The sequence below is a fragment of the Arachis stenosperma genome, chromosome 1 (assembly GCF_014773155.1).
Source record: "Arachis stenosperma cultivar V10309 chromosome 1, arast.V10309.gnm1.PFL2, whole genome shotgun sequence".
Lineage (NCBI taxonomy): Eukaryota > Viridiplantae > Streptophyta > Magnoliopsida > Fabales > Fabaceae > Arachis > Arachis stenosperma.
The window spans coordinates 128,690,526-128,717,421 of NC_080377.1; the positions used below are offsets into that span (position 1 = coordinate 128,690,526).

Sequence of the window (26,896 nt, forward strand, 5' to 3'; positions counted from 1 at the left end):
ATAAGTGCCTGAAGGAGAGAAACCATCAAGTAATTAAAAACAAATTCAAGTTTCTATAGGAATACTAGTTTCTTCAATTTCTGGTATCATTGTTGGTGCAAAATGGATGCCATATTGAGCTACCTAGTTATGTTTATGATGATGACTTTGGCAGTAGTTCAAGCCCAACTAAGAACAGGGTTTTATTCTAGTTCATGCCCAAGTGCTGAGGCCATTATACGGTCCACTGTTGAATCTCACTTCAACAAAGATCCTACCATTGCTCCTGGCCTTCTCAGGCTTCATTTCCATGATTGCTTTGTACAGGTAATGCTATCTTATTGCTATCTGTTCTTCTATGCTGTCTCAACCTTATTCATTCACTACATAGCATTGTTTAAGCTTGATTAACAAGTCATTGGAAATATCTTCTTCCATAGGGGTGCGATGGTTCAATTTTGATTGCAGACTCTTCTGCAGAAAGGAATGCAGTGCAAAACATTGGTCTAAGAGGTTTTGAAGTCATTGATGATGCAAAATCACAGATAGAAGCTACATGCCCTGGAGTTGTCTCATGTGCTGACATTCTAGCATTGGCAGCCAGGGATGCAGTCCATTTGGTATTAAAATAACTAATCATGTTATGTGTATATCAAAATCAGCTAAGGAATCAGTCACCCATGTAGAATATATATTAAAATACAAAATACACATTAAAAATCAGTTAAACAATAAATTATGTATCTGTACACAAATACACCGTGACTGATTTGATAATTAATTTTTAGCGTGCACATAGCATTTTTGTAAAACAAACATAAGACGTATTATTTGTACTTACTTATTTTTGTTTTTGTTTACGAAGCCGACGCATCATAATCTAATAGTAGAAAAGTGTGTGTACAAGACAAAATAAGTACCCAATACATTTTTGTAAAATGATGTTGAACTCTATATTATCATGGACCAATGGACTCTTATAAAGGAACTGATAAAATTAACACCTGAGAAAAAATGGCAGAGTGGTGGTCCAAGTTGGCTAGTACCAACAGGAAGAAGAGACGGGAGGATTTCTTCATCAAATCAAGCCTCAAACATGCCTTCTCCGCTTGACCCGGTTTCTGTCCAGAAGCAAAAATTTTCAGCCAAAGGTCTAGATGTTCATGACCTTGTCACCTTATTAGGTATGCAATGTTTCACTGTATTTCACATTATTAAATACAAACTTATGTTGGATATAATAATCATCTTGTATGAAATATTCTATTGATTTATTATCATATTAGTCTATTAAATTACAAAACTTTCACAAATTAGAGCCCAAAGTGGTTTTGTAAATTAGTCGCATGCACTGAAATAGCGTTCAAGATCCTAATTACATTAATTACGTTTTTAGAATTGACAAAAGTGCACTATGTTAGTTTTTTAGTGTAACTAGAGTACCACCCGCGCTATGCGCGGTTATATAATTTATCTATATGACTAATCAATCATAAAAATTGATATTAAAGAAATAAAGAAAAAGTCAGGGATTAAACACAATGATATAAGCATGTGTAATAATAAAAGTCAATCCTTCAATTTAAATATGTTAATGTATGTCCAGAAGCTTCACTTCTTTACGAATAATAATTGTCTAGTTAGTTGCATTATAACGTAATTTATTTTTTCGTTTAAATTATTTTGAATTTCATTATTTTATTTGTTGGTGTATGATTATATTTTTTATTATCTAAACAAAGTGGAACAGATGACAGTTAAAAATAATTTATAATGCTATTTAAATTGTGATTTCAATTTATAAAAAATGTGTGAAATATAATTTTTTATTTGTAAATTTTGTTTAATCAGTTATATAATTAAATTGTAAAAATACCACTTAACAGTTAGTGTATTATAGTTATTCATTCTTTTTATATCAATCTTATTTAAAAATCAGGATAATGGTCCTACTTATATTTTGAACTACAAATATTCTATTGTACTAATATAGTATATAGTAAATAGTTACTTTACTATGAATTTTCTTTAATTTGATAATCATCAATGTATAGTATAGAAAAACAACTGAAAGATCAGTATTTTTAATATACCTAAAACTCTTTTTATCGTATATAATAATTGTAATAATATAATAATTTCATAATAATTATAGTAATATAATAATATAGTGCCAATACGAATAGTAATATAGTATGTACTAATATAGCATATGATAATTTTAAAATGCATTTGCATACAAAATGGGAATGACAATGCATGGAACTCACTTAGGTGTCAGCTCTTTAATTCATTATTTTTTTTATGTCATGTGTCACTCCAATAACAAAAAGCCCAATTAACTTATAAAAAAGACATGTTGATATTTTGACAGATGTCAACTATTTGTAATAATTTTTGATAAAAGATTACACATGTCCTCCTATCTTCTCCTTTCTTCTTCTAGTAGATCACAGATGTGTGTTGATTATATCCTATTACCCTCTCTACCTCCCATTCATTTAATGAAAATTAATTCTCACCTACCGTTTCACCGAATGGGTGCCACTAAATCAGATGACCCACTATATATAATGGGTAGCTGCAGATACTTGTAATTATAATCACTTTGAAAGAATCCTTTTATTTCCTTCGAAAATGAAATTTCAGAATCAATCATGTATTGTTGAATGCGATATCACTAAAGATGTTGAAAAAACTCGCTCAAGGCTGGCTTGAACACAGTTTTGGGGGAAAAAGCTTGCATGCATCAGGTACGATTCAGTGATCGGTTTGAAAGTTCTTTGGGATCTGCATTTTCATATTACAATTGTAAAAGGCGTTAACTTTTGTATGTCTGTTATGATTTCGTAATGTTTGAGTTTAATTATGTGTTCCAAAATGATCAGATTGGCCCAGCAAAAAAAAATGGTGGGGAAAAAGATCACCGAAACTTAATTGAGGTGATGTGTGATATCTTTATTAATTTACTTTTTAGTCTTGATTATTGCTAATATATTAACGAAAACCGTATGCTGGTTACCATTCCGATATAACTGATCCTGATATAAGTGGATACAAACAATTTGTTGTTTGTAAAAATAACCATTGAAAAATTGTTATAATTAGTAGATGCGTTGGTAAAATTGTGATCTGATTAAGCTTCAACTATTTTAAGTTTAATTTATGGTGGTGTTACTATTTGGTTGTGTGCGTTGGTGTTTCTTCGGGTGAAGAGAAATTTTGATGACGTTTTTGTCTCCTTGTTGAAGCTTCGTTTGGGTGAAAATGCGGCTCAAAAGATAAAAATAAATTGTGGTCTTGGAGGTTCAATGCTACCTGTATTCGTTTTGGACAGGTTCTTTTCCCTTTTCTTGAAAGTTGATTTTTCTTAATTTCATCTATGTCTTCTATGATGCTCATAATAGTAATTTTGATATTCTTGTTATGGCTGTTCTCCTTGTTGAGCGTTGATTTGAGCATAGATGCTGCTCAGGAGATGAAAGGGATTCTGAACTTCAATAAGAGATTTTGATATCTAATGCCAGTTGTGTTCGCTCTGAACGGGGATTTTTCATTTATATTATATTATAATCACTTTCCATTATTTTGCGAGAATGAATCAAATGCAATGTTCTATTTTGAAGTTGAATAAAAATGCAGAGAGTAATCTGCTGGTGTTGTTAGTTTTGGCTTGTGTGCATTGGTGTGTTAGTTCGGTTGAAGAGTAATTTTGATTGTAATTTCACCGTTGATTTCCTTTGAGTGAGAATGGATTTCAAAAGATGAAATGAAATTCTGAATTTATATCAGATCTGTGGAGCTCTGATGCTGTTGGAGAAGTGTTATTCCTTTTTTCAAGTTATGTTAGTTTCCTTTTTTTCTCTCTCTTTTATGATGCTGTTGGTATTCTTATGTTAATTTAAGTGAGGATCTTGCTGATTAAATGAAAATAAGAGATCAGATTTGGATTTCTAATTCTACTTGTCAATTGGTTTTTAAAAATGTGTTTTCCATTTATATTATTTTATCAATTGAAAATGATATAAAGCAGAGGCTGAAACGAAGAATCCTTCTAATGTAAGGCTTGCCAAAATTTGCTGGTATAGAGAAAGACAACTATGATATGGTCCAACGATATAAAGTTTGATCATGTATGCAATATAGTTATGCAGAGGTTTAAATTAAATAGCCATCATCTTTTATATGTTAAAGTAACTCTTGAAGAATGAGTAGCCATCATCTTTTATATTTTAAAGTAACTCTTGAAGAATTAGTTGTTAGCGCAATGTATCTTCTATCTTGTTTTCCATAAATTATCCGTGTGTTTGATCATCGTTGCTCTAAATTGTTGTGCAGCTTAGGAAGTTACCAAACCAACTATACTCAAGATCTGCGAAATGTATTGTGTAAGTAAGAAGATATCCTTATGAATATCTGAAAGAAGATATCCTTTTGAATCATTGTGTCTGTCCATTCTTGTTTGACACAACGGTAGCCTGCTATAGACTATCTAATTTAATGTATAAAGGAACAAATATATAAATAACCAAGACTTTCTAATTTACTGTATAAAGGAACAAATATATAAATAAAAATGGGTTAACACTCATATATTTCGAGTTTTGGTTTAGCGTATGTGTTTGCTAGAACGGTTTTTTGCCAAGCAGTGCTTGGTTTAGTGTATGTGTTTGCTAGCAGTTTTTTTGCCAAGCAGGTGTTTATATATATGTACTCTTGAACGGTAGCATGTTATGAAATTTTATAGTCTTCTGCATAACCACAGATTTTTTCATATTATGGATGTTAAATTCTGATAAGAGTGATTGCCTCAAATGTTATAAAAAGACATTTTTAAGAAATAACTTTATCAAATAATGGATAAAGTTATATCCTCACAGTTCTAACAAATTTTAAATTTAGACTTCATATATTCTGTTTCCACTCGCACTAAAGTTAACATGACTCGACTTATGAAATGGTAACTAATGCTCTTGTGAAGTCATAAATAGAAATGCACCATCTTTTGACTTATGAAAGGCCAACTAATGCTCTTGTGAAGTCATAAAAAACCAAATGCACCATCTTGAGGTCAGATTGATCGAGGGGCTATAGTGTTCTACTTGTGTGACTCCTTTTCTGGGGGTTTAATATGAAAGTCACCTGAAATAAAGAAAGAGAATGCTACCTTTTTTAACTTTTAGTTAGAAAAAATCACTAAATGTGACATGAGTTCTGTCGAATTGAATGAACGACATCTGAGCATATTTTCACATGTTTAATGCCATGATTTACTTGCTAATATAGTAGAATTAGAGCTATTTCTGCAAGCGGTTGTGAACTTTAATTCCAAAATGTCATTTTTTGGATTCTTGCTCTTTTTTCTCAACATATCTGGTTTGAAACTCTCTTTCTACTCAGCATATCTGGTTTGAAAATATCACCTGCAAAAACAATGATCTGTTAGGTTAATTATGATGGATTTGTGGTATATTGTTATAAGGATGGTCTGCCATCCCATATGGAGATCATTGTGAATTTCTTTTATGCACATTACAAAATGCGCTTATATATATATATATTCGAATGGAATTTATTCTGATGGAATGCTACATTTAATACCTTACTGATCCTATATGTTCGCTTTAACTTGATTGACTAACCCACAACCAAGAATTATAAATTGATAGGCCTACCTAAAAACCATGAAATTAGAACATCCATATATTAAAAACATATGAGGATCTTGAACTAGAAGCATGCAATTGGGACATACCTTATGGGTGGTACTCGCATAATAAAACTACTTATTCAACGTTTGTAAATACTTCTTTGAACACCACATTGTTTGTTTCTTTCTCTTTTTCTTACAGGCTTTTTTAATATCAAACCAACATGTGACAACGACTGCCCTTGACTCTTGTTAATTGTCATTGCATAAGAAACCATGATAGGAAATTGTCGCCTTTGAAATTTAATGGTATCCTATGATCAGAAGGGGTTAGGGTATTCTAGGAATAAACTTTTTGGCCACTCCTTGCCCTGTTAACTTTTGCTTCTATTATGTGCTTCCAAGTTTGGACACAACCAATCGTGTGCCATTACATAGACCTGCTGAGTGATCTATATTTCTTAGTAACATGATGGTGTCCCTACCTTAACAGTTATCTCATGGTTTGGTACTCCTGAGCATCTAATAGTTTAGGAACTCTGGTGTGTGAATTGATGCCAAAATCATTATTGTTCAGATTCAGAAACTGTATCAGAACTATAATAAGTCTGAGCTTCGGATGGTTCAAACTCATCATATAATGTTTATTTCATCAACCAGTTGTAGTGTCGGTGCGAGGATGGCTTTGTCTTTTACATGTGAAACACAGCTTGAACCGGAATAATTAGGGTAAGTTGCTTTACATATCGAATAAAGGATCATCCCAATCATGTATCAAATATCATCTGGGATCTTGATCTTATCAATACCATAGATGATCCCATTGCCATCTCCAATGCTTAAAATCCAATCAGCAAATTCTCTTAAGTCATTGTTTTCACAATTGCTATTGTCCGCTTGTAAGCGCATGTTTCTTGTCAAAGTCAACAGCTTACAACTATCCCATATATATGATGAGTTAATTGTAGCATTGACAATCTCTTGCCTACTACCTTTGGGTATTACTGGTAGTATTGTCGAAAATCACCTCCAAAAACCACTGTCTTTCCTCCAAATGGTTGTTCCAAGCTTGCAAAATTGTTGAACCTCAAATATCTCTCATGGTCCTATCGAGTGCTTCAATACAAAGTTTATTGACCATAGGAGCTTCATCCCAACAATAAGCTTAGCTCTAATTATTAATTCAGCCAATGGAGTATTTTGCTTTATGTTGCATGTTGAAAATTCATCCAAATTGAGTGGTATTGCAAAGCGAGAATGTGCCGTCCTACCACGGGTAATAAGAGGATGCTATGCCACTTGAAGCAACTGTCAACACGATTTGACCCTTGGCTCTCTTTTGCTCGTTTGTAAGTTGTTGTACATACACTTCATGTTCAGCAGTCAAAATTCGTTTATCGTACCGAAGCTCATCAGAAATCAACTTATTGTTTTCCCCATTCATAATTTGCATCAAACTTGTATCAATATCAGGGAATGGCATTGATGGAAAATCTCTTAAGCTCTTGTTATAACTCTTGAGTAGTTTTTCAATTTCTATCAACGTCAGATCCCATAATTCTTCATCTGTAATTTGTAACTCTGTTCAACAAAGTGTATACACCGTTGTAAGTAATAGTATGATTTTGAAGAAGATAAACATTTGCAATAAAATACATTGTTTTACCTCACGTAGTTGATTATTATATTTCCCAAATCTATATTGGATATTTTCAACTCCGCTATTTGGATGTATATTATCTATATAGCAATATATTTTCAGCTTCTTATGATATCTTCAATGCTTAATAGAATTGGATTTTTTGCAGGGCATATATACAGCAAGATGCAGAATAAGGAAAAAGGATACACCCTATTGTACACTTCGATATAAGCATTTATGACCATGGAGACATTTTGTGCATAGTAAACTTCAGATATAATTTGTGGCTCAACCACCTCGAGGTAGTATGTCATTTAAAAGAATTTGTTTTGATTCATGTGTATATTATTTTGTTAGTAATGTTTATTGTTAATTTAGGGAATTGTGTCCATGTCTTTTTGTTTTGTATGAGATTCATACTTTATTTGTGAAGTAAAATATATTATAATCTGGCACATTCATAAGTCAACTAATATTTATTGATAGAATTATACTGATAGTTGTCTAGTAACATTAATAGTATTGACAAACTGATACAAAGATAAGAACACTTATTTTTCTACAATTAATAATAATAACTATAACAGCATACCTTGATTGTTAAGTAACCTTCTTTGCCGATGAAGAATGTCATCAGATAGCATTCTCCGTGGTTTTCCCATACATGTTCCGGCCTAGCCATCGAGTTAGCAGATAGCATTCTCCGTGTGGTTTTTCCCATACATGTTCCGGCCTAGCCTCGAGTTAGAAAACAGAAGTGTTGCATAAAGCCTTCTTAAGTATTCTCCTGAGCCCCAGTGACTTGCTTCCTCTATAGCATCAATATATTCTTTATCATCAGCCAAAAGTCCATATGCATAGCATGCATCTCGAAATGTCGAGTAGATAACACCAAATAGTTCTAATTTGTTATAACTGGTAGGTCCTCTAACAAAATTTAGAAGTAGTCTTAGGTAGTAAATTTCTCCTGATCCTGGAGGTACAAAGAAAATACGGCCAATAACTACATGAGATTTTCTTGGAAACCATTTTCTAGTATTAGCCTTCCATACAAACTTAGAAGGAATTCCACATACGTCAAAGATCGGCTTCTGGGTATTTTTTGTTTGCCTCGAACCATCCTAAGAACATGGATTCTTTCACGACTCTTTCCTAGCAACGTCATCCAGGTTTTCATCGTCTTTGAATATCACTGGTTGTTCACCAGGAAGGTGAAAGCCTAGCTTACCACAGAAGGGTTCCTATAATGAATGCTATACCGAAAATTCTCCATGCAGCTTCAACACGGGGATATGTACCTACAATCATAATACATACTAACTTCATCACACTGATCATTATCCGCATCACTTGTGGCACTTTTGTAAATGAAGCTGTAACACGGTCGTGGCCTTTATTGACGTATTTAATAGATACTTAATCGATCTTGACTGGTTACACCATTCAACATTTATGTGAGCACCATATTTCAATAATAACTTCCTATTGTGAGGCAACGACATATCGATTGTCAAGTTCCACCTGATTTGGTTATTATTTTGCCATCATCCCCTGCGCCTATAAACCGGATAACCCGTCTTCAATAGTAGTACTCGCAACAAATCTCTTAGGAAGTGCCTCATGCATTGACCATTTTCCATGCAGGGTGAATCTTTCCTAAAACTCCGCATCACTTGTGGCACTTTTGTAAATGAAGCTGTAACACGGTCGTGGCCTTTATGACGTATTTAATAGATACTTAATCGATCTTGACTGGTTACACCATTCAACATTTATGTGAGCACCATATTTCAATAATAACTTCCTATTGTGAGGCAACGACATATCGATTGTCAAGTTCCACCTGATTTTGGTTATTATTTTGCCATCATCCCCTGCGCTATAAACCGGAAACCGTCTTCATCAATAGTAGTACTCGCAACAAATCTCTTAGGAAGTGCCTGCATTGACCATTTTCCATGCAGGGTGAATCTTTCCTAAAACTACCACATGGACCATGCATCATGTGCTTTTCCACTGCTTCGTAATATAGTGGATCGTTGACCTTGTCGGGTATCTCAGCACTTATGATCCGGTCTATCCCGTTGGAAACTTGTCATCATGATATAGAAATAACAGAATATGTGCATGAGGGAGACCGCGCTTCTGAAACTCGATTGTATAGACAACTGCAAAGGAGATTATGTACAAACACATGTATACAGGTTCTTAGACATTGTTGTACTTCCCATTAGTTAATACAGGAGATGCTTTTACATAGTTATATGATGAAAACGACAAGGCTGGTTAATTTCATAAATGATTGTCTCTTTATTCATACAAATCTAGCAAACTTTTTATAATTGAATGGAATTCGCAATTTGTAAGTTTCAAAAACTTCACTGGAACTGAATATATAAAAATGTAGCCATCTTAGGCTGCAAGTGAATTAAACAGTAATTTAGTTCCCTATTTTTACAGTTCCATATTTCTTTTCATCCAAAAATCTTCACATCACACATTTAATTTATAAGGGTCTTGTGTATATGTGTTAAGGTATTTTTGGAAATAGAAATTTCTATTGTGGATTTGTTTAAAAACGTGTGATAGAAGAAGTTAATTTTTTATTGTATAAAATGATTGGTTGCATAAAAAGTCAAAATATCTCCAACGAACATACATGTTGGAAGAGGTAAAAACATGCATATTAATATTAAAGAGCTAAAAAACATGCATATTAATATTAAAGAGTAGGTAACAGGATATTGTTTACCTGCACTAACGCGCCAAATATTTGGTTCTTTCTGATGTCTTGGATAAGTTTGTCCAACTTAACTTTGAAAGCTCTATACCATGTCTGGTCGGTCTTCTGCATGTAGTTCTCTATTCTTAAGAAAATCTTCTAATTCAGGCCATTTCGGATTACATGTGAATGTAAGAAAAAGGTCTGGATAGCCAACCACCCTGCAAATCGCCATTGCATCTTGGTAGTTTTGTATCATGTACCTAGGCCCTCCCGTGAAAGAAGGCAGGATGATACGTTTTCCTCTTGACGCAGGTCTAGTTTCCCCACTTAACACTGCTTCGGATAAGCCCTTGTACATTTCACACCTAAACTTTCTTGATCAAGCCGAATGTAATTTAGTCTGGCTGACTCAATCATGGAGAATCCGTCTACCAAGAATTGCTGAAATAACCTTCTTGAATAGAGCAATGGAGATGCATCGCTAGCCTCTCTTGGATCCTGAACGCAAAAAATCCTTCATTGAGACCTCTTGCCTACCCTTATCTTCTTTACCACTTTTTTATTTAGAGGAATGTCTTCCTTGAACCCATCCTCTCCATATGGAAACAATAAAGGGTACTGCAATGCCAAATAGGCTGGATTTAGCTGATTAATTCGTTGTAGCCTCCCACTATGTGTTTCAACCACAATGTCTCTATCAGTTTTGGCAAAATCAAAGTCGCCTACTATCAGCGCAGCAACCTCATTAGTGGATGGTAGGTTATATCGCCTACCATCTTTACCCCGTTTGCCAAACAACCTCAACTTCACTGTGGATGTGTAGTCAGGTCCTATAGACTCCCGAACCATTCGAAATGCCTTGACCAACACGTTGTTATCGTCCAACATCTTCTTCAAATCTCTAACAATATCTTCATGTATTTTGTTGTTGTCTTTTCCTCTGTATCATGTTCAATCATTTTCGAAATTTATGTAATTGTGTTAGTTAAATGAATAGTTTCATATTGATTTAATCATAATAACCATGGCCATATTTAATTTCGTTAACGCACCTTTCACTGCTATACGATTTTGAATTTCATTTTGTGTATCGTACACATATAATTGTGCAAATCTTGCCATGCACCCCTCTTCGGGTATAAGGCTACCCATCAGATGATAATTCTCTCCATATAGAATAAACGTGCGTGGCCCTTTGCTTTTTGTTATAGTTCGATCAATCTTGGCACCCATCGAGGTGAATTGGAACATAGAGTTATAAGTCCTAATGTTCTCACGGAAATGCTTGCTTTTGATGTCATCGCCATATAACAACTCATACAACCTTGGGTGCTTCTTGGAGCTGAGGAATTTCAACTTGTCCTCCTCTGCAACAGAGAGTATATGTAGGGGTAGATGTGTTGTATTGTTTTTGTGACCTTTCATCGTACCAAAACAAAGCATGGCAATATTGACATTCATGAATTGCATCTCCCATGTGCCAGTACTCTACATGATAATAGACAACTTAGCCAAATTGTCTGAAAACTAACATTCAATACATACTTGTGGCACATTAAGGTAGGTTATTTTCGGCCATATACCTTCGTTAGGATTTTGGAGGCGTGTTTGTGCATGCGTCATTAGTAGCTGGTCGATTTGCTGCATAATAGATGAAGTCAAGATATAGTTTTGAGGAAAAAGTTATCTTGTGTCACTTGGTTAGATTATTCCTCCAAAAAGTCTGTTACGTTTATGCATATATAGTATTTGGCATTCTGTAAAAGTAATTGATGAAACAAATGTTGCTTATGCTCATTAAATTAAAAATGAATTTTGACTTGACTTAACAAAAATAAACTTCAAGAAATTCAAAAAACTATCTTTGAAATTTAATTTTGATAAACTACCCTTGAAAAAATATTGTTACCAAACCAAATCTTTGTGTTTGAATTATTTTAAGTATGTTTATATTTTGGTCTATTAAGTAAATAGTATTCGTCATTTTAAGGTTACTTAATTATTTAGGCCTTAGTTTAAAGGAATGTAAACTAAATCCAATGCATAACCACTGAAAAGTTGAAGCTGGAACATTTTGTATCTTTTAAAAATTTTGGATCGTCAATAATTTTTAATATTTGGTTTGACAAAATATCTGTTATTGTTTAAAGATAACCTTTTTTAACTGGTTTACTTATTTTGGAGAACTTTGTGGAACTAAATATTCTTGTTCATTTTGTTCAACAAAAAAATGTTTTACATTAATAGAAAATTAAATTTTAAAAGGTAAATTTGATAAGCTAGTTGCTTTGAATAAAAGGCCGTAAAATCCAAGCTTTTGTGTTTGTGAGAATCACTTTTAGGTGTTCATTGATTTTTTTAACATAATAGCCAGTTTTGCTAAATAATTTTACTTTATTACTTATGCAGAGTGAGTTTAAAGGAATATGAAGTAAATCCAATACATAACCACTTTGAAGTTGAAGCTAAGACATTTTTCTCAATTTTTTCTAATTAACACTATTAATTAGGAATCTTCTCTAATATCTGCCACTTAATATTGTATATAATTTTCTTACCCATTGCTACGTTACTCTTGTCCACGGAGCCACCCTCGTCATGACCTCCATTTGAATTTGAATTAAAATTTGTGGCAATCTAGTTTTTGCTGTGGTTCTAAGTGAGGTTGGAGTTCGCGTATTCATCCTGGAATATGTTTCTGCAATAAATTTTTTCAATTGTAAATATGGTAGTAAGATTTGAGTGTATATATTTAGTTTATAGTTGAGGAACTAATAGTCTCGAAGCAACAACCCCTAAATAAAGGAAGATTATCAACTGAGTGTGTGTACCATGTGTGAGAAGATTTGATGCCCCCAGGACTATATGCGTTTGGATAGTAAACTTAAAAATCTATCTTTTGAACTATATCTACTTGGACCATACCGTTTGCATCAATTTCGTTAAAAATTATTGTACTCAACATAAACTACTTGGAACTAACCTGATCGAGTATTCACATTTCTTTTTTTAGCCAGCTTAAGAGCCCTTTCCCTCCTGCAAATTTTCGTCGTCTCTGCACTTATGTTACCTATAGGGTTCACACAATACATGTCATTTCCAAGCTTTACATCCCACAAATTTTTATCTGCTGACTTCATAAAACCCCGTATCCGAGATTGCTATTTTTTTAACAGTTTGTCCAGATCTAATATTCATAATATGACTTATTATTACGAAAGACAGTTCAACCTGTTGGAAAGTTTACATATCCGGGTCTAATAATCAAGTGGTGACACTATTATGAAAACAGTACAACTTGTTGGAAAATATATAGAAAATGAGTTAACCATATCAAAATATCTAGCCTATGGATGAGCACCATGACCACTGCCACCCACACTCATGATAAATTGCTATAGTAATTGATGGGGACCTTTTGGACGTACCTAAGCTGCCGGAGTCTATGTAGTGGTGTTTTGCAGTATCATAATTTTCCTTATCCTTGTAATGAGTTCCATAATGAGTTTCTCTTCCTTTTTCTAAAATTTCTGCATAGAAATTGAGTATAAAGTGAATCCATTTTTGTAAGACAATTGCTAATCTAAAGAACTTCAAATGTTATGTTACTCGCTGCTTCATTGTGCCCTTGTTCTTTTTCTTCTACTGTAACTTGAGATAGAAGACCTTGAGCTTCTTCCAGTCATCCTTTGTTCAAGTTTATCTGAAAAAAAGTCCATCTTAGGTTTTTGAGGCATGTTGATATCCCATACAGTTACATAGCATATTCCATATACTTCAGAATATGATGAACCTTATTAAGAATACTACCAAATTTTCGTTTAGGATATTATCTAAGTGGACATTATATAGTGATGAACATTGCACAGATTTCACTATTTTTTATTAAAAATTTACGCACCTGATTCTTGTGAAGATGAGCTATGGAAGATTTGCTGCAGAGGTACTCGAGTGTACAATGTCCTCTGAGAGTCTGATTGTGATGTCTTCAACTTCTTTTCTTGTCATCCATGATAATCTTCCTTTTACACCTAGATATGAATGAGGAGTTTTGGTCATTTAACAGTAGTCCTACATATAACTTCTAGTTTAAAGTTTCTTTAGCCACACACGGTCAGCCACAGTTTTTGTTACACATGTATTGTTGAAATTTCTACTGGTTTGGATATTTGTTAGACGTCTTCACTCACTAAAGAAACCTAAACTACTATCTCAATGCTGGTGTTATCTTTGTTTCTTATATGCCCCACTGTATTTTTTTTCCCTTGCCTCTTGACCTAGTTTTAGGTTGATTAATTTTTTGATTCACACTATATCGTGCTAATATCTACATTTATGGTTTAATTCAATTTGCATTAATATTCTGGTTTTAACATATTGTTTTTATGAATTATTGATGTATAGATTCATTCTTCGTGCTAATATCTGCATTTATGGTTTAATTCAATTTGCATTAATATTCTGGTTTTAACCATATTGTTTTGATTCCTTCTTTGTGGACTACAAAACACAATATATTAATAACTAAAAGATCCTGTTTCTTTTAGGGTAAAGTTTATCTTTTAATTATTTATTCATTTTTGACTTCTATTTTGACTCTTTGATATTATAAACTTGACCATTTAAAATGTTTTAAAAATTTCTATTATCCAAGGTTACTCCTTTTGTGTTATGTTTTGATAGCCTTTTTATACCCTCATGTTGCCTTTAATATCTAAGTAGTCAACTTTCTTAGTAATTTAGCCCCATTACAGTTTTATTATCCTACTATATTTGTGCTGGCCAAGCTTATTGTAACTATTTGCAAAACCGTCCAAATGGTTTATATTTCTTTGTGTTTAACTTAGTTACTATCGACTGTATGAGCTCAAATTAAAAATGCGAATTATGCTTTCAGAGATCTATATTATTGTGTGGACATAAACACTCGCAATATTGGTGTTACAACCAAATCTTATAACTATTTATATTAATGAGTAGATACTAAGCCAAGACACTCTAGGAAATCACACTAAGCAATGACCTAATACACTATAATATAATACCCTGCAGATTATATTCTGCTTTCTTATAAAATTGTAAACTCAAGAGTTTCTTTGACAAAACCAAACACACAGAACCAAGACAAATAAGAAACTAACTATCATCATGCATCCACTATAACAACTGAGGATGCTCTGACCTAAAACAAAATACAATGACATAGATAGACACAACAAATTTTTTGGAAACATAAGCTTGGTTACACAATATAGAGACTTTCAGAGTGCATGGTCATGGACTTGACGTGTACATTTTGTTGCCAAGTACGGTGCATCAGGTGCTCCCTCCTAGCTCCGTTCCACTTAAGTCTTGAAAGCAAAAGATCTGTCCTATCAGCATCATTGGATCCCCCAAAACGACTCCTACACTCCATGATGGAAATGATATCCTTTCCGATGAACATAGATGGATTGTAAGGAATGCCAAGTCCTGTAACTCGGATCCTCTTATCCCAATTAAGCTTGTCCTGTCCATCATGTGTAATTGCCCAAACTATAACTTCCCTTGAGAAGCCTATATTACGATAGGATATAAACCAACCCCATCATGCAGTTTGTAAGAGAGTGATAGGTTGATCTTGCATCAATTGGAATAATGCTTTCAAAAAACTGCCTTTGTATCATGGAGAAAGATATTATCAGTGATGGTTCAGTGAAGTTGGTTCCTTCCCAGCCAATCCAGTAAACAATTCCATCAACAATGATAGATTTTGGCCCCAACTTTGCACGTCTGGTGAATGATCCGGAATCACCAGTCATTCTCAAATGAATATAGCTCCATCCCCAAGGTCCTATGTATGTAATGGCGCTTAAAGACATGCACAATTCGATACTCCATGGAATCATACAAATACCAAATGCAAACTGATGATGACGGTAGTGTTTTTGGACTCATCAAATACATATTTCATCATTCCAGTGAGTGGATTCCATATGAGTAGACTTGAGTTAAGTCCTCCTTGAGATAATTTTATACAAAGAACTCCATGGTCTGAGCCAATAAGTGAGTCAGTTGGTTGATCACAATTGGAAGGTTTAGCTGCGTGCACTCCATCATTTACATCAGCACGAATGAACCCATTGGAATTTTCGTCTGCTGGAGGATTCCCAACACCAACAATGACATTGATGTTTTGACCCTTTTGTTCAGCCCAGTTCTGCTTCACAAAGTATGGTGTTAAGCCTGAAATTCCAAGACTTGTTGAGTGTCCTACACCTGCCAACAGTCTTAGGATCAGCCTTTAGTTAAGATCTTCCATACTAAGTCATCACCAAGATATGGTAATGGATTTTTTTTTGGGAAATGCCACTTTGTGAAATGCAGCTTGTAAATTTCTTAGTGAAGTTTCTTAGAGAGGGAGTGTTTATGTTTTGTTCTTGTATCCATTGGATTATGTCGTTTATATATAGAATGATAGGAGGTGTATTTCATGCAATCCTAAATCTATTTATGAAGGGTTTAGAGTACTTCATATATATCCTTTTTATTTACTTTTTTGTCGTCTATAACTATCTACATGGCATGCATCGATACTTGCATCATATGTGTATGGTGATTTCCAAATACCCATGGCTTTGCTTTGTTATAATCTGTCGATGCTTTATTATATATTTGTTAACCTAAAACATGAAACATGTTAAGTGATGTGATATAACATCTAGTTTGCACATTTAACCAAGAAGATACACATTGCCATTTGCTGATTCTCCTTATATAGCTGTGACTTTTTAACTTAATTATTAATTGTCACTTTTAACCTATAAAGCTATAAAAATAATTGTTTAATTGACCAAATGTGTAGTCTCCAAAAATTACATAGTGGTTGGTAACTATGTTGATCCTTGCACACATTTGTTATGACTTCGTTGCATTGACTAAAGACATAAAAGGCTGATTAGTTGTACAAACAAAACCAGCAAAATTAACTTTCATTTTTTTGTATTTGAATGCTTAGAAAAGTAAAAAAATTTTTGGCTAATGTATACATATTTTATATATATGATTACTTAATATGTTTTGTTGTGCAATGTGCTTTGATTTGACTAAAGAAAAGATTAATTATATGTCTAAAGAATGCCAGCAAAATTAGCTTTCATTTTCTTATATTTGAATGCTTTGAGAAGCAAAAAGAACTTTTTGGTTAATGTATACATACTTTTATATATATGATTACTTAATGTATATGTCATGATTTTACTGCTATTCTGTATATCCTCTTTAAAAAAAACAGAATTTGATAAGAATGGGCTACAAACTCTTGGTAAGTCAATTTCGAATATATATTAAAACTATTAATGTGGAATCGTGCTTGGATCACTGGAAATAAATGATAGTCATTATGATTTGATTGCCAGTCTTATGTGTTTTACGACTATTTAATCTTATTTATCCTGCTCCATAAAACTTAGTAAGATCCCTCTTTTTTCAGCTTAAAAGCATCTTGGTGAAGTTTTTAAATAGAGAGAAGTGTTTATGTTTTGTGTTTTGTGTCCATTGGATGGATGTCATTTATATACAGAATGATACGAATTGTATTTCATGCAATACTGTAGCTGTTTTAAAGGGTTTAGTCTCTTCATAAAGTGGGGCATTTTTGTTTTTTTATTTACGTTGTAGTTGATTAGTCTATAACATGAGCATTTACAGCATCGATACTTGCATCGCTATACAGTGATTTTCAAATGCCCATTGCTTTTGTTATAATCTGTAGTGATTTTCAAATGCCTATTGCTTTTGTTATAATCTGTCGATACTTACAACAAAATTAGTCTTTATTTTCTTACATTTGAAATGCTTAGAAAAGTAAAAAACTTCTGGCTAATGTAAAGTTACTTTTATATATATGATTACTTAATATGTATCTATTGTGGAATGTGGTTTGAGTTGACTAAAGAGAGAAGACTGATTATATGTATAATCCAAACCAGCAAAATCAGCTTTCCTAAGAAGAATAGTTGCATTAAATCTAAGTGTCAGCCTTTATTTTCTTACATTTGAATGCTTAGAAAAGTAAAAAAATTTTCTGGCTAATGTAAAGTTACTTTTATATATATGATCTTGAATGCTTAGAAAAGTAAAAAAACTTTCTGGCTAATGTAAAGTTACTTTTATATATATGATTACTTACTATGTATCTATTGTGCAATGTGCTTTGAGTTGACTAAAAAGAGAAGACTGATTATATGTATAATCCAAACCCAGCAAAATCAGCTTTTTAAGAACAATAGTTGCATTAAATCTAAGTGTCACCCTTTATTTTCTTACATTTGAATGCTTAGTCTTGTAAAAAAACTTTCTGGCTAATGTAAAGTTACTTTTATAAATATGATTACTTAATATGTATCTATTGTGCAATGTGCTTTGAGTTGACTAAAGAGAGAAGACTGATTATATGTAATCCAAACCAGCAAAATCAGCTTTTCTAAGAACAATAGTTGCATTAAATCTAAGTGTCAGCCTTTATTTTCTTACATTTGAATGCTTAGAAAAGTAAAAAAATTTTCTGGCTAATGTAAAGTTACTTTTATATATGATCTTGAATGCTTAGAAAAGTAAAAAAACTTTCTGGCTAATGTAAAGTTACTTTTATACATATGATTACTTAATATCTATTGTGCAATGTGCTTTGAGTTGACTAAAGAGAGAAGACTGATTATATGTAAAATCCAAACCAGCAAAATCAGCTTTTCTAAGAACAATAGTTGCATTAAATCTAAGTGTCAGCCTTGATTTTCTTACATTTGAATGCTTAGAAAAGTAAACTTTTCTGGTAATGTAAAGAGACAGAAGACTGATTATATTTATAACCCAAACCAGCAAAAGTTGCTTTCATTCTTATATTTGAATGCTTACAAAAGTAAAAAAAGTCAATTGGCTCATGCATACATACTTTTATGTATATGATTACTTAATATGTATATGTCATAATGTTTTTACGTCTATCTCTGTATATCCTCTTCGGGAAAAAATTGATGAGAATGAACAACAAACTCTTGGTAAGTAAATGAGTTTGAATATTCTTTAATATTATGTGGATTCGTGATTGGATTACTGGAAATAGATGATGTAATTCTCCTTGGTTGCCAAGTTGTGTGTTTAGTGATTTTTTAATATTTTTTATCCTGCTCCATAAAACTTAGTAAGATCTTTCTTTAGCAGGTATAATCCTTGTATTGTATAGATGGAGAAATTCTTATTAAGTCATATTATGAGAATTCAATTTGCTTGTGGATCACATCATGATATCTTTTAGAGTCTTAGAATATAGCCCTAAAAAAAATACAACTAAAATTCAATTTGATATTCTCTGTAAAATAACCCTAACTTTCAAATTCATTGAAAAATAACCATAACTTTCCAGGTGCTCTAAATGTGTAAATGCGTTGACTGTTGAAACCATCATAATGTAGAAACCCGATGAATTTACTTCCAAATGCGTGTGAACAAAAGAAACATGTATCGTCTTTGTCAGCTAACCTTTTTTATTATATCAACTTGATCGGTTATGCCATTTGAAAATTTTAAAGATTATGCCATTCAAATGACTATCCTTGTTGCAAGTACTTTACTCTTGGTTTGACACTCCTTCTGAAATATTTCTAATTTCATTATAAAGCTTTACCCCTGATTTGACCCTCATTCTGAAACATTTCTACTTTCATTATAAAACTTTTAGGGTTTATGCGTATAACATAAGATAGCTGTACCCTCCATTCTATCTGAAAAAAAAATATTTATATTTCTTGTCACTTAGTCGAGCAATTAGTAGATATATTATTTTATTCAAGTTATCCAATTTCTTTATGCCTTTAGATCCTTTGCTTTTTGTTTCTAGTTATTCGTGAAACCGGTTGAACTATCTCTAAAAATATATGGGGTCTTTCATCATTGTAATTGTCGAGGAGAATTTTTTAACTTAATCTGTATAAGGATCCATCAACTTTATCTTACTGAATGAGGATCATATCTTATTTGAAAGACATTCCTTTATGGACCTTGTCATAAAAAGATGTTGAAAGTTTTTATTGGGATTGCTACTATAATTAGTCAGACATCCCTTTATGGACCTTGTCATAAAAAGATGTTAAAACCAATAATCTTCTATTTCATTACGTAGCATTTTTATTATTAAATTTTTTTTCAGCACAATAATAAGCCATATCTCAAGAATGGAGTTTAATTAATAGTTTCTATTACTTTTTCATAAATTGAATTCCCATTCAAAAACCAATCTGCTTTCTAGTTATTTACCTTGCAATTTGAGAAACACAGCGAGTTATATGGCTTTTAGATATAGCTTCTCCAAGTTGAAAATCATTTTGCACCATAATTATACATGGTTAAAGAATGAAGTTTAATTAATAGTTTTTGTCCTTTGAACACCATTCTATAACTCGCGTTAAATTATGAATAGGCTTCCCAAGCATCACACAAATGAGAAATAAACTCTAAAGAAAAGTGATATTTTGGATTACTTGACTATATCAATAGTCGTTGTCAATATGTAAATAGTCCTTGTAAATTAGAAACTCCCATTTAGGAGGTTAGTTGTTTATAATGTCAAATTTGTGTTAACTTATAATCCATCACGTAAAAAATAAGTTCTAACATCAATTTCTCTGTGTTCCAATTTTGTAAGGTATTACTCATCATGGATTATGTTTAAGACATATATTTTCATACACCATAACATAATATTATAAATCATATATAATATAAGTCTCATTCAAATATATTCACGATAATACATTTTTTGGATATCATTGCACATAAGCAAGTCTTCTGATCCCCAAACATAGATCATCTTTCAAAACAAATAGTCTATGGTTAAACAAATACAATCAATATTAAATAGCTTTGTCAACTTCAGTTAATACTTAATTATCCGCCTCAGATGTTTGAGACTTTAGTTTTCCCTCCCTTTCGGGTGAACCTATTTGTCGAAAGCTGGCATTCTTCATCAACAACCGAACCATACTTCAAACTGCCGGCAATTCTTTTAGCTGGTGTTTTGTATTTGAGGCTTTCAACACAGTCTTCCATAGAATCCTACACAAAGACATGCATGACAGTTCATTAGAATAATTTCAGAACCTAAATCACGTTTATATATTCAAAACATGTGCATATACTTACCACAGTAAGCTGAGGATCATTATCATTCTTAAGATTACAACATGTCCGGACATCTCCAGCGTGTTGCTACCTCTATTCTCCTATTTAAAGTGAAACCCTACTCGTAATTAGATATTAATGTACATTTTGATAAAAAATATAATTGTATGGTCTGGAAAAACATCAACTTATTAAAGTGGAATAGGTATACACGTACAGTGATGTTCATAGATGTACTAACGTCCATTTGCTGAGGCTTGTTCTTTGCAACTGTTTCTTCATCACACACACTTTCATGACTGTGTAAATCTGATCATAGTGTTTTTATGTTACCTTTTCACATTGATTTTGAAAAGCACCATTCTATCCATCATGTTGTCTAGACTTTTTGGGTATTCATCCTCTTTAGCATCCTGAAATCCCAATCAATAATTAGATGTATTTGTGTGTATATAATTTATAATATTTTGAAAAACAAAACTATAACTTTAATCCCTAATAGTATAAGGATTTGGTGTGCTATATACATCCTTCTACAATTTTTTCAGCTGCTTTCCCACACTGGTTGGTTTCTCTGTCCCACAACAACAATGTAATGCTTCCGGTACCATCAAAGACCATGACCTCAACCTTATATCTGTTGTTTCACGTGATAATAGCAATAATTGTTTAGTACAGAGATCACAAATATCAAGTAAAATGAAGATGCTAATTGTTAATAATCACTCAAATTAAGAACACACACCTGAGTGCTGCACAACCATGGGTGTGGCCACACTTTGCACATTCGTACCTATTCCCAATAGGAGTTTCCACCTTTTTTGGACATCGCCTGCATGCTTTATAAAAAAATCATCCTTCCCAGCATTGATTGAGACAATAGTACCTGCAATCCAGGTTGGCCCCTCCTGGAAAGCATTACACACATTAAGACCTTTTACCTAATAGCTCATCTGATTTTTGAAACAGCATTAAAATTCATAATTACAATAACTTTTACCTCAACAGACTTTAAAACTTGTTCGATTGTTTTCACAATAGCCATGCCATTGTTGAGCTCATCAGTCCCAACCCATGAACTTTGGGTCGATTGATGGCTAATCCTCACTGAAGTTGACTCAGAGCCGCTCATTAGGCTGCAATTCACGTTTTAAATGGTTAGACAACATACTGTTACCAACCAAATCTCTGTGTGTTACCAAACCAAATCTGTGTGTGTTTGAATTATTTTCAGATTGTTTATATTGATCTATCTTTTAAATAGTATATTCGACATTTTAATGTGACTTAATTATCTAGGCAGCATTAGTTTAAAGGAATGTAAAATAAATCCAATGCATAACCACTGAAAAGTTGAAGCTGGAACATTTTTGCATTTTTTTCAAATTTGAAAGGATAATTTTGGATGCTCAATCATTTTGTATATTTGGTTTGACAAAATATCTGTTAATAGTTAAAAGATAACCTTTTTTAACTGGTTATCTTATTTTGGAAGAACTTTATGGGAACTAAATATTCTTTTTCATTTTGTTCAACAAAAAAATGCGTTACATTATTAGAAAATTTTATTTTAAAATATTCTTTTTTTCATTTTGTTCAACAAAAAAAAGGGTTACATGAATATAAAATTATATTTTAAAAGGTAAATTTGATAAGCTAGTAGCTTCGAATAAAAGGCTGCAGAATCTAAGCTTTTGATAACCTACCTTGAAAACAATGTTATATGACCACAAAACATTCAACTTCTCTTTAAAATGTACTGACCTTTTTTTGAATGACATAACTTCTTTTAGTTCTGGGTTGACATGGACCTTGGACAGTTCAAAGTGGCTCTGCACTGAAGTTTTGCCATTCCATCTGGTTGCTTTAAAATATTGGAGGATCACAAAGTGGTTCAAGTCGATCTTCATCAAGGTGAGGGAGCATCTGGTCAACAGTTTCGCCAAGAGAGTACAACTTAACCTGTTCTTCCTGTCATCAGCCCCAGGAATTCAAGCTTAATATATAAATAAAAAAACGAAATAAACAACATACATCTCTTAATAAAAACACATAGAACTCCAAGTCTTCCACAATAACAACCAATCGCTTAGTCTCTATTCCCTTGCTAGTTACTAATTCTCTTGGATCTTCCTTTCCAACAATTTCTCCAATTATATCTACAAAACAATAAGACACACACTTTTAGATATGGCTTTTCAAGTGGTTATAAATTTTCTGCATATCTATATATCATTACATATATTAGACTCACCAAACAGTTCAAGATCCTACTTTCTCGACTGTATGCATCTCTGCAAGGTTCCTAATCGAAATGCTTCCAAAGGAAAAGTTGGATTCTCTATATGTTCAACCCTTGTTCTATGTGAAAACACAAGTACCCACATACTAACACCGTTTTTTTCTTGGTCATGTTGTCAACAACTATGAAGTTACTCATAGTATACATGTGGAACTCAAGAATAACACTAATGTATTTCTTTGCCAGGGATCTTGGTATGGTTGCATAAATCCTGCCACCCTGTGACAACGAAGTGAATACTTAAAGAGTGAGTATATCTTTAACATGTTTAAGTCACAACAATGACATATAAAGCACAGTTATGTTTTTGTAATAATGCTCCTACCTGTTTATCTTGAAGTACCATTTCGATGGAGCCAATCTCGTTGACATTGAACTTGTTTGGAGTTGTCCACACCCTTATTACAAATACTTTGAAATTCCATGCAAGTTTTTTGGCGTTCACATCTGATACTAAATCAAAATGTTCATTCATTGCGTTTCAGGTCTCCTACCAGGTTGAGAAGTAGTGGAGAGTTTCAGGTCTCCCGCCAGGATTGTTTAATGACAAAAAGTGGATATTTGAATTATATATATGACTGGTTTACTTCATGTGCATTGTAATGTCAGATTTACCCATTGTATGTTGCTTAAATTTCTTACTTACCCTGCATGCCACTTGTCATTCAAGAAACTGCTACACGTGTCGAGCGTAGAACCATTACTTGTCTCCTATTATATATTAATAGATTGGTGCAATTAAGATCTCGAAAATTATTTTAATATACGCGGTCAATCTCAGGGACTATTTTAAAACTTAATTCAAAATTTCACAATTTTGTTTCATCTAATAATAGATGATAAATGAGTTAGACGTGTAAAATTCATACTAAGTGTACATCAAAATCAACCATAATATAAATACATATTAAAATATAAAATTCACATTAAAAATGAGACACAAATATATGACTGATTTTTATAATTAATTTTAATATAGACATAACATATATATTATATATATATATATATATATATATATATATATATATTCACCTGGCATAATCTTAGATAACTTTTTACCATGTATTTTCAGGTGCACACACCATAGGGCAGACAGACTGCAGGTTCTTCAGTTACCGTTTATACAATTTCACGACCACAGGGAACGCTGATCCCACCATAAACCAATCTTTCTTGGAGCTGCTTCAAGCTCAGTGTCCCAAAAACGGAGATGGTTTGAGAAAGGTGGCACTGGACATAGATAGTCCTGTAAAGTTTGATGTTAGTTACTTCAAGAACGTGCGTGATGGTAGTGGGGTTCTAGAGTCAGATCAGAGGCTGTGGGAAGATCCAGCTACAAAAAGTGTAGTTCAGAATTATGCTGGGAACATTAGAGGGATACTGGGATTAAGATTTGAATTCGAGTTTCCTAAGGCCATGATTAAGTTGAGTAGCATTGAAGTGAAGGCTGGTAGTCAAGGAGAAATTAGAAAAGTGTGCTCTAAATTTAAATTCTTAATTGATCTATTTCCGCTGCATAATGCATGTAACGCTTATAAAGATGTATATTTTGTGGACAATTTATGGATAGATAGAAATGGATTGTTTTGATGCATTGTCATTTGTCAATAACTAAATCTGATTCAGTACTTTATAAAATTGTTAGGGAAATTTCTTCTATGAAGAATGAATTTAGATGAAAAGTAAAAGATATAATTAAATTTTTAGAAAGAGTATGTATTATACATGTTTTTTTTCTTTACTAAAAAGAAAAAGAAAATAAATTCGTACTTTTTAGTTTTTATTGAAAATTATTCTTAACGTATGAACTGTTATTAAACAATTGTTAGCTTAGAGAAAAAAAATGTGATATGCATTTCCTAAATTGAAGTTCTAAGTTTGAATTTTACGAAAATTGTACTAACTAAGAAGGCTCACGTTAAAGCATCTATTCCAATAATTCACAACATTATTCTTTGAACCTTTTAAACTGATTTAAACCATATACAAGTGCATAATTTTTTTCTTCTCTTTCTTTCTCTTTTCGTATTTGTTTTCGTTCGGACCACTAATATGATTTAAACTACCAAGGTACTTGTAAAACAAGATAGTTACTTTATATTATTTTTATTATTATTATATAACTAAAATCATATCAAATTATATTAATTGGATCAAATAAATTTTGAGTGACATGCTATCACTTTACTTAATCCAAAAGGAATCTCTACTACATATATCTTGACATCATAACTCACCCTATGGTATATTAAAACAGACTTTTAGATAGTGTATATAGATATATATATATATATATATATATATATATATATATATATTATCTTGATCATCAAAATGTCTAAGACAGATTTACAACTCATCACTTGCTATCACTTAAATAGAATAATCATTGTTACCCGTAAGATTTCACGAAAGGACAAATAATTTTGGCTCCTTCAAATGACAACTTAATTTAAATTACTTAAACTTATAAAATTAATTAGTTGTCACACACGCGTGTATAAGATTTAATTTCCATATATTAATAGTGTACACTCTATATATATTTTTTTAGTGTTTTCTAATAATACTTATATAAATTTTTTAAATTTAAATGAAAAATTAAACAAGAGAAAAAATTATTAATTATTGAAGATGAAAAATCTAGAAAGATTTATCAAGAGTAACAGAAGTTAGAAAATGAATTTTTAGTTTAAAAATAAGTAAAATATACGAAAGAGATGTCGAGTATTATAATACATAAAATTTCAACCAAATTATCATTAAACATGAAAAAATATATTTTTTGATGCATTTTTAAAATAACATTTAAAAGTTTCCAATTTAAGTAGATGATTATATTAAAGATATTATCAAATGATTCACGTTCATGTTACTTATAAAAAAAAATCAAACATCAAATTAGTTATTTATATCAAATATTTTTTAAATATAAAATATATTTTGAAAATAAATTAAATAATATATATAATAAATACATAATAATTTATTTAAAAAAATAAATAAAATAAACAAATATTTTTTTACAGATATAAATTATTTGAAACATTTTTATTAATTTGTGCAATATGTCTTATCTCGTTTATGTGGGAGATAGAATTTTAATCTTAGCATAGCTAATTGGATCGTCCGATTTAATTATTATATATCTTATTTAAATTCGTCAATGCTAATCGGTAGATCTGATTTGTTATATATATAAGTGTGTAACTCGTATATGAGTTTTCAGATCTCTTCTCCTTGTTGTTCTTCTTCTTTTTCTTCTCTCAATTCCTCTATTTATGTTTTTTTTTTTTTTTTTGTATGAAGTTAAAAAAATTTGATAGTGAAGTTCATATTCATGTAAGTGAGAAAAATAGATGATAGAGTCCTACTAAAAGTATATTATTTCGGTCAGATTTTGTTACAAACATCTAAAGGAGTAATATTTATTTGTGA

At 32.0% G+C, this 26,896-nt stretch overlaps 1 protein-coding gene and 1 long non-coding RNA gene across 17 annotated transcripts; one reads left to right on the forward strand and one right to left on the reverse strand.

The window, feature by feature from the left end:
* Positions 1-24,942, forward strand: LOC130960805 (peroxidase 25-like). Of its 16 annotated transcripts, XR_009079265.1 has the most exons (11): positions 1-306; positions 420-599; positions 1,001-1,163; positions 2,629-2,732; positions 2,868-2,921; positions 3,231-3,316; positions 3,772-3,824; positions 4,318-4,367; positions 7,438-7,573; positions 23,642-23,702; positions 23,941-24,325. XR_009079265.1 is itself a non-coding variant. In XM_057886324.1 (4 exons), the coding sequence occupies exons 1-4, from the start codon at positions 103-105 to the stop codon at positions 23,955-23,957; spliced, it is 564 nt and encodes a 187-aa protein (XP_057742307.1). In that variant the 5' UTR covers positions 1-102; the 3' UTR covers positions 23,958-23,972. The 16 variants fall into 16 exon arrangements, 3 of the variants coding, with proteins under 3 accessions (XP_057742307.1, XP_057742294.1, XP_057742254.1); XR_009079248.1 differs by lacking the exons at positions 2,629-2,732; positions 23,642-23,702; positions 23,941-24,325 and adding an exon at positions 24,531-24,942; XR_009079253.1 differs by lacking the exons at positions 2,629-2,732; positions 3,772-3,824; positions 23,642-23,702 and adding an exon at positions 24,531-24,682 and having other exon boundaries at positions 23,941-23,977.
* Positions 23,615-24,593, reverse strand: LOC130960845 (uncharacterized). Its single transcript, XR_009079275.1, has 4 exons — positions 24,518-24,593; positions 24,102-24,166; positions 23,781-23,945; positions 23,615-23,674 (listed from the first exon to the last, which is right to left on the reverse strand). It is a non-coding gene; the product is annotated as an uncharacterized LOC130960845 (long non-coding RNA).
* Positions 24,943-26,896: the final 1,954 nt, after the last annotated feature.

Excerpts from the sequence above, each read along its gene's own strand:
- LOC130960805 (XM_057886271.1), top strand. The coding sequence starts at position 103 with ATGGATGCCATATTGAGCTACCTAGTTATGTTTATGATGATGACTTTG. Across the intron at positions 307-419 it reads TCCATGATTGCTTTGTACAG|GGGTGCGATGGTTCAATTTT; the intron begins GTAATGCTATCT and ends CTTCTTCCATAG. Across the intron at positions 600-1,000 it reads CCAGGGATGCAGTCCATTTG|AGTGGTGGTCCAAGTTGGCT; the intron begins GTATTAAAATAA and ends AAAAAATGGCAG.